This window comes from Vigna unguiculata, chromosome 4 (assembly GCF_004118075.2).
Source record: "Vigna unguiculata cultivar IT97K-499-35 chromosome 4, ASM411807v1, whole genome shotgun sequence".
In the NCBI taxonomy this organism is placed as follows: Eukaryota; Viridiplantae; Streptophyta; class Magnoliopsida; order Fabales; family Fabaceae; genus Vigna; species Vigna unguiculata.
In genome coordinates, this window is record NC_040282.1 from 3836864 (window position 1) to 3846207 (window position 9344).

At 27.9% G+C, this 9344-nt stretch overlaps 1 protein-coding gene across 1 annotated transcript; it reads left to right on the plus strand.

Moving 5' to 3' along the window:
- Positions 1 to 5975: 5975 nt before the first annotated feature.
- On the plus strand, positions 5976 to 9105 carry LOC114182087. Its single transcript, XM_028068840.1, has 3 exons — positions 5976 to 6394; positions 7196 to 7332; positions 7741 to 9105. Exons 1-3 carry the CDS (start codon positions 6269 to 6271, stop codon positions 8519 to 8521), a joined length of 1044 nt encoding a protein of 347 aa, XP_027924641.1. The 5' UTR covers positions 5976 to 6268; the 3' UTR covers positions 8522 to 9105.
- The last annotated feature ends 239 nt before the right edge of the window (positions 9106 to 9344 follow it).

The window sequence follows — 9344 nt, forward strand, 5'->3', positions numbered from 1 at the left end:
GGAAGCCATTCAGGCTATGGTCACCATAGTTGGGTACCATAATATTGGTAAAGTAAATTGTAGGAATTCATTAACTAATTTGATTGCTTCTATTGTGAATAAAAGTAGGGTTTGACTAATAATGGTTATATGGTGTTTAAAAATAAAGAGTGTTAACCGGTGTCCTAAAAACACGATTTAAAATATAACAGAATTCATGTAAGAATTCATATTGAACCGTAATATTAGATGAATTTTGACCTTAATAATTATTAATGTATTTATTTTATTTAGAGAACAAAATTATTTATAAATAGTATATACTTATAATTGATAATTTATTTGTGAATAAATAAATAAAATAATAAAATTTTAATGTCATTAAAAATTAAAATATAATTAAACATGGAGAAAAACTCAAATTAAAAGAAAAGAAAATATTTTTTGTGTTCTTTTATTAAAGAAAATAAAAAATAATTAATATAATATTTTCTGTGTTAAAAAATAAAATGTTTTACTAATAATTTTTTTTATCAATTAAATATGTTTTACTAATATTTGGGTTAAGGTTAAAAGTTGATATATGTTTACAACAATACATATAAAAATAAAATTCAATGAAAAAGTTAATATAAATAAGTAACAAATAAATGTATATGTTATTTGTTTATTACACATTTTTTTTCATATGAAATGTTTGGTATAGGATTTTTTTTTCATACCTAAGAATCATGATTTTTGTAAATTGTGCATCTTGGAATTATGATTCCGAAACATTAGTAAAAAACATATTTCATTGATAAAAAAACGTTATTACTGGAAACATTAATGTTCTTAAGATAAACTAGTACTATTTTTTATTAAATTTTTTAATTTATTATCATATTAAACAATTTAATAAGAGTAACATGGTATTTGTTTTTCAATAATTTGTGTACTTTAACTAAAAATTATAGATTTCCACATTTACTAACGAAAATATATTTCTGTAAAACTTGGAGTAAAATATAATCCCAAAAAACCTAATTTCCAAAAAAAAATATTATCTTAAAGTAAACCAAATAGTTTTCCAGATTTCTAGGAAACTGAAAGTTTTCTTTTTTGCTAAACTCTCTTGATAAGCTAATATTTAAATATTATTTACCAATGTTTTTTCTTCCAACCAATCAAATAATAATACCTAACATATACGTTTTTTTTCTTTTTTTAATCTTTATGTCTCTCCAAATATAAAAGAACACGTGGATGTCCTTTTTTATTTGCCTTCTATAGTAAAAATTTTCATGGGAAATTATTTTTCACCAACTCTTACAAAAGTTGAACAAAAACAATAAAGACACAGTCCCCAACGTAATAATTTGATATGAAAAGTAATATTTTCTTATCGTAAATTTGATATGTTTTTTCTTGTTTTCTTTTTTATTTTAATCATGTGATGTAAATAATAGATAAATTTTAACTTGTTAGCACGTATAAAATTGTTAAAAATTTAAATTTAACTTGATCTTACAAAATTAATTTATAAAATAAAATTTATATTTATATATTATAAAATTATTTTATCTTTAGTCGATGTAATATTTTTCAAAACGTTAAAATTATTAAAATTTATAATAATGTCTAAATATTATATTATTTAAGATGATAAATGTTTTAATTTTGATTATGTTAATTTAATGATGTGGACATTAGTGTGTGTCCTTATACCAAAGTTTTAGACAAACCACCTTTTTCATCCTCCACACAAACAGGGCCTGTCTGCAAACTTTATGTTGAAAACTACACTGCCAACAAAGAAAAACAAAATATCCCATTCAGTCCCGAGAAAATGCTTCTGCATAAAATGAATAATAATATTAAGTAGAATCTAATTTTATTTCAAAGAAATGTTTTAATATATAAATTTATAAATATATTTTAAATTTTTTGAGCATAATATTTTTGTTAAAATTTGATTATAAGTTACATAAAATTATAGATCATTATAATAATCATTATTAGAATTATTTTAAAAAGAAATCAGTATAATTTTTCATTTATTCAAAACTAGAATGAAAGGGTTTTTTTTTTGTCTAAATTAATTCACAATCAAAAAACCTCTATTTATCTAATTTAATAACTAAAAAGTTGGGTATGAATTTAAAATATTAAATTGAAGTTATACTCATCAGAACTTGACTGACTTTGGGTTAGGTCTTATTCCGTTTATTTGTATTTAAAATGGTTAAAGATGAAATTAAGGGATATTTAATTAATTCATTATTTACTTAAACCAAACACACCATAAGAAAATTACTATTTTAATAGGTATATATTTTTTATTTTCATCTTTAACTGCAATAAAAAATATTCTGTTATAAACAAACAATATATTATAACGTACATAGAAATTTAGCATATTTGGAATGATAGATTCTAGCTGTATCCATTCTTGCAATCTCACCTTTAATAAATTAAAAACTGTGGTTTCTGACTTTTGATGTAGATTTTTCTTAATAAAAAAATTTCATAATATTATTAGATAAACTACATATTAAAATCTTAAAACAATAAAAATAGCATATAGTTAAATAGTGTACATCTTTTTGTTTACTATAACAATGTGCCATAATTAACTGCATAAAGTAAACTCTCACTATATTCAAAAGACTAACTATGAAGTATAAAAATATTTTTAATGTCATTTAGTGAATGTATGTAGTTTCTATCACGTTGACTGTTTTGAGTAAGCTTTCACACGTTATAATAAAGTATAATTATTATTATTATATAAAAATATAAATTATAGAAACCTTAGAAAGAAGGAATCTTAAGAATGTGAAAGAATCCATTGACTTTAATGCAGCAGCACTGTTTGACTTTGATTATTTGTTAGGCATTAGTTTATGACAGCTATAACTCTTTTTTACTTTTTCAGTTTTCAGAAATTGCATTTTTAACTAATCTAATAAACTCTTCAAACAGTATCAATAGAAGTTAATTTATACAATAAATTCACTTTTATTCTTCTACTGTTTACATTTTTTTTTTCTGAAGAATTATTTAAGCAAGCAGTTATTCCAGGGTAGTGTCACTGGTTAGGTAAGTGAGTAGAAATTAGAAAATCTGGAGTCAATAATAAACATTTTTCTATGTGTTTAAATGGTGATTATTATAGTGATATTTTATTACTGGTATTTGTCAACTTCTTTTATGATGGTATTTATCAACTAAGACTTAATAAATAATAATAATAATAAATATCATATTTTATTGAGAAAAAGTTTAATGTTCAACAATTTTTTTAAAATGTCAGTAAAACTATTTAAAAAACAGTATAAAAATTTTAAAATCACGCAACCATAAATGTGTTCAGATCAACAAAACAAGGAACAATTAATGTCTCAAGCATTTTTTTTTTTTTTACCAAAATGTTGGTGCAAGACCACATGATCTGGTTCTTGTCATTTGCTTGCACAAAATTTTCTTCTTGAAACTTGTATAAAAGTTATTAAAATAATCGAACACTCATTTTTCTAATTATCTTTTAATATTTTAAAGCATAAAACAAAAATAATACCAAACTTTCTTGATGTAGAAAAGCATTGAAATATATTAAAACAATGTCTAATTAAAAAAATGTTTGAAAGTTGTGAATGGTGTTTGAAAAACATTGTTTAATGTATGTAATGTATAAGTATACTTAATTATTAAATCAACTTGTTAGGTTTGTTATTGAATATCATTTATAAAATATATAAATAGATATAGATCTTATTTTAAAATTTTATGATATCAAAATCATTTAAAATTTATTTTAATAAAAATTACTATTTGTTAGATCTATTATATTATTTGTTATCATATCATACATCAATATAACTGAATTTACTATATATAAATATTTATTTCTCAATCTCACCCATAAATAAATTAGAGTTAAATATGTTTTTAGTCCTTAAAGTTTCAGTAAATTTTGGAATTAGTCCCTCTTTGAAATTTTATATCAATTCAGTTATTTATCTTTAGAAATGTGTAGATTTAGTTTTTTTTACCAATTTTTTTTTTAAGTTTATTTGATATTTTAAACACGTTTTATGATAATATTTGAGTTAATATTGAAACGGAGATGTGTCACACACGATGTAAACAATTCAAATACTATCATGAAATACACTTAAAACGTCAAATAAACTTAACACAATTTGGTTAAAAAAACTAAATTGACATATTTTTAAAGATGAAAAATTAAATTAATCAAAATTTTGAAGAGAAACTAATTTCAAATTTTACCCAAAAACATAAGCATATTTAACCCAATAAACTAAAGGGTGCTCACATCACAGTCTTTAAAATAAGACCAAATCCTTATATGTAAAATGTGAGGAAATGTTAAAGAAATGGAGAATGAAATGTGATGAATAAGAGGTGCCACCAAACAATAATACAGAAAAAAAAGAACCCAATGAGATAAAAATGAAAGAGTTCAAAAGTGTTACAATCATTAGGGGACCACATCGTTGAGTGGTTTTGGCTGTGTTATATACTATGTGTCGGTGCACGCATATCTCTCACCGCGTTAACCAATTATATAAAATTCGGAACATTAATACAACGTTTCTCTCTTTATTACACTTTACAACACTACAAATCACACACTATTCAATAAATTAAATACACAAATGTTTAATTAGTCGAATGGTACCCACTTTTCTTAAAATATGTCAAGTTGGTATCATTTACAAAAAAGTCTCAATTGAGTCACAGCTTTAAGAAAAAAATGTCTCAAGGTTCTTTTCAACAAAATATTATTAACATCATTAACGGTATTGATATTTAAAATATTTACAAAATTAAGTATTAATATTTATATTAAAATTTAATGGTAAGTCATAAATTAAGTTAACGACTTTAGTAATTTTTATTTGAAAGAGACCTAATTAAGACATTTTTAAAAAAATTAGAACTAGATCAACATATTTCAAAAAACGAGTACTAAACTAATACATTTAAATATCTCACTAATTAAACCCACAAATTTACCAAAAACAATAAACAATTGGGAAACTCAATTAAGAAATTGAGGAAAGAAGCGTGAGTTCATCATCGTGATTCCAAATCTAAAAGTGGTTCAAAGGAGTTTGTTTGCACAATCATTTGACTTTCTTTGTTTTTTTCTCTTTGGTTTTAGTAATTTGCATAATGCCACATTGAAATTGCTTGAAACCAAGTTAATTATCGAAAAGAAAGACATTGTTTATATGAAACAATGAGTCGTGTTTCCAATGTCATCAATTTGCTTACACTTTAATTTATCTTTGCTTATTGGAATAAGGTATTCTTCTATGGAAAACAAACAAATAAATTTATGGAAATTGTAAATGCAAAGCGTTGAATATCTATCATGAATAAATTTTAGGAATCAAAATTTGAGTTTAAAGAACGTTTACTTTGTGGGTAAAAGTTTTTTTGCTCAAATCAATAAACAATAAATTTAATGTAATTAAAGAAAAAAACTATTATAAAGAATAAGTAGTCTTTGTATTGATTCTATAGAATATTTTTATTTGACGATCTAAATATGAATGACCCTTATAATAATCATTTAACTTTTATAACAATTATTTTACGAGTCAAACTTATTATATAATATTTTAAAATTTTATAGTAGTTTCTTACATAGATTAATTTTTACAATAAAAACAAAAAATAGTATCTTGTAGTAATTCTGGGTACAAATTATAGTTATAGGAATTTGTGATTAATGGCAGTGTAAAAGAGATTTTTTTAACCATCCATTTAATATTTTTAGATTTTGTGAGATTAGTAATTGATATTACTATTAATTTCTCAATTCGCTTCACATTTAACATTGACTTATTTTTTGTCACCAGAAAGAAAAGAATGAAGAGTTACATGGTTTACATTAATAAAAAAAGGAAAGAAAAAAGTTAAATAACAAGAAATTGGAAACTCCCATATTTTGCATTGCAGAAGTGGTGTTTGTGTGGAATAAAGTCAAATTCCTGTAGAAGCTTAAAAGGATGAAAAGGAAAAAACCCCATTTTCTTATTTATATTTTCCTCTGAAATCAAAATAAAAATCTCACTCCAATAACCAAGCTTCCGTCTATTGTTTCTTTCCTCTATCCATATTCAACTTTCCTTTTCTTCTTCCAAGATCACATTTTTCTTTGACCCTTTTGCTCCCTCTCTGGAATTCCCCTCTTCACCCACTTCTCCTTTAAGTCAATTTCATGTTTCTCTGTCTTAGATCGTAGATCTTGCTGTCGGTGGGTTGATCGGAGTAGATGTCGCCGTCAAACGGGTTGCAGAACGGCGGCGGCGGAGGCGGCGGTAATGGGTTGAGTTACATAGAACACCAGGTTTCAAAGTTTGACACTCTTGCTGGTGTGGCAATCAAGTATGGTGTTGAGGTAATGTCTTCTGTGCTCTTTTTCGGGTTCGGACTTTGAATTGGTTCAGGCATGGTAAAGTTGGTTGCTTTTTATATTTGTTGTTATGGGTTATGTAGTTTTTTTTTTTGTAGGTGTGCTAAATTGTATTTTTTTAGTTTAAGGGTTTTAGATGTATATGAACAAGAATACAAGATAAAGATTTCGTATGTTATGATGTAGTTTTCAAGATTCTCTGTATTTTTTTGGAGGGATGGAGTTTTGTGTCTGTGTTTTGTTTTTTACCCTTTGGGGGTAAGCTAATCTGACACAACCGTCTGAGTCAAGTGCCTCGGTTTTTCCTCTAATCATCAGTAATGCCAATAGGGAGTGTGTGTGAAAGGAGTCAAGCTTATACTGTGAATGGTTCTTCGTTATTTGGGAGTATTGAATCCATGATTACTTCGTTGTGTTTCATTCTCCACTTTTAGGATGTTTTTGATGATCAACTGAAAGATTATGAATAGGAAAATGAGGACAGGAATGAATGGTTCTCAGTTTTGACAGATGTTTTATGGGAGAAAAGAATTTATCCCCTTCCATCTTATCAATGCTTTCACTTGTTCTTTGCATTGGTTAGATCTTTTCATAGTTATAGTTTACCAAACACTTTATGAACGCAATGCATTCTCTTTTAGAAATGCCTCTATAAGAGCCACAGGTGATATTGTATGGCATGGAAAATCACAATTCTATTGACTGCTTTTTGAGATGCCTACACCTCACTCTGAGTTGCTTAATGTTACTGAAATCTTCTGATAAAATTTTCTTGTAATGATTTAGGTAGCTGACATCAAAAGGATGAATGGGTTAGCCACAGATCTTCAAATGTTTGCACTGAAGACATTGAAAATTCCATTACCAGGACGTCATCCACCATCTCCTGCTCCTGGTCCACAAGATGAACCTGCCAAGTCAGGGTACTTCAGTTGTACTCATTTCAGTTTTTTCTCCTTGTCAATTGCAATATTTAAATGCATTTGTAAAGAAAACTTTGCAATATCTTCTATAATATATCTTACAATTACAATATATCTTCCTTCCCTAATTTGTTACTGTAGCATGTTGTGTATATTATAGAACAATCTACTCCTTTTAGATTTTGACAGCAGTCCTTGCCCCAAACTTGAAATTGCAAGTGCTTAGTTATCAGCTACATATGCTGAATATTTTAAGTGCAGTGAATGAAATAGCTGAATAATGAAGTTTAGGTTGATTCTTAGAATTTGTTGCAGATAACATAGCTTCACCAGCCAGTCACTCTGATTTATATTTAAGATCATTGTGCTGGATTATGGAAACTCATTTTTATCTGAAACTCATTGCAGAGATTCTAGCATTGAGAGGAAACCCCTACGCATAGGTCAATCTGCCATGAAGGAACCTCTCCAGTCCTTACGACTGAAACCTCCTCAGCCAAATGTTTCTCCAGCTATGAGCATTTTACAGAAATTCTATGGCCTCAAATCTTCAGATTCCAAAGATACATTCAATGGAACAGAAATGGCAGTTTATACACCCTTGAGTTCTGATCATTCTAGAGGGGAATGGCTTCCCAAAGCTTCTCCAATTTCAGACCTTCAATCAGCAACAAATGATTACCCCAAGTCAACAAATTTAGTCTATGATCTACTGACAGGGGATGGTGATTACATTCCTCTTGCAGAAATTGTGGATGAAAGGTCTGATGAGAAATCTGTCCGAAGACGTCAGAAAGCTGAAGTTGATAATGGAGCTACTACCCCAGAAAAGCTTTTGAAAGAAGGAAATGGCAATGGATCAAATGGTTTTTCTTCAACTGGAAAAACATTAGCCATGAGGCCGAAATCGGCTAGCCGAGCAGCACTGTTTCCTGATTCAGAATCAGGATGGTTAGATTCAATTCCAGTGGGGTTGGGAGAATCTATATTCACCGATGCCCTCTCCGGCGTGCGCAAATCGTCCAGTGCATCAAGCCTCAGAGAGCAGGAAAAGATGAACTCAGCAACAGCCTGGCCGCCGGCGATATGGAACTTGAAACCGGACTTGCAAGCAGCCATTTCCAAGCCTATCTTTGATGGTTTGCCTATTCCAATCACTGGCCGCAGAAGCAAAGCTGCCCTTGATTAGTGTAAATTGATTCCCTTTTGAGCAAATTATTTTTTGACATTACATGAACATAAATTGCAACAGATGCACAACTGCTTCAGGTTAGTAAGCCTGAACAGAGAAGGTAAAGAAAGAAAAAAAAAAAGATAAAAAACAAGATTACACAACTAGGATATTTATTTATTCCAAGCCTAGGAAGGGGTAGATGACCTCCTAAGGAGAAAAGTTTCAGCAGTAAGTAACTGAGTAAAAGGTGCTTGAAAATGCTAAGCAACTGGTTTTTCATGTGTACCAATAATGTAAATTGGTCAACCCCACCTGGTGATAAAGAGTTATTTACATATTGATAATTTCCTTTGTTAAATGATGGAGTCGGTGATTAACTGTATCATGTTATTATTATTGAATACATTATGTAAGTATTTATGATATTTTTTCTTCAGACCAATTATACTGCAATAGGATTTAATTTGTGTAAACCATGTTTACAGGGTTACTTTACTAGTTCTTTACCCTCATTCATATATCTTAACATTTGAGTGTATTCTGTTCTGTCATCTCATCTGTTCAGCAATGAAACTCTTCATCTTATGATGATTATTTGATTCTGCTAATTTCATGTGCTATTTCTAATAATTGTGTTGATGTAGGCAAGTTTTAAGGATTCAAAATGCATGTAATGAAAATTTAAAGCTCCATGAAGTGGTCCATCCAATCATGGGCACATAGTACAAGATCTGTTATCGTGTTCATACGCAAAGTATGGTGGTTGCGTTTTTCACATAAATGTACATTGAAGTTGTGATGGAACGAGTAAAGCAGGAGAGTTGAATTGAAACTAAAC

Coding starts and splice junctions, on each gene's coding strand:
- LOC114182087 (XM_028068840.1), top strand. CDS start 6,269: ATGTCGCCGTCAAACGGGTTGCAGAACGGCGGCGGCGGAGGCGGCGGT. Junction 6,395..7,195: donor CAATCAAGTATGGTGTTGAG/GTAATGTCTTCT, acceptor GTAATGATTTAG/GTAGCTGACATCAAAAGGAT. Junction 7,333..7,740: donor GATGAACCTGCCAAGTCAGG/GTACTTCAGTTG, acceptor AACTCATTGCAG/AGATTCTAGCATTGAGAGGA.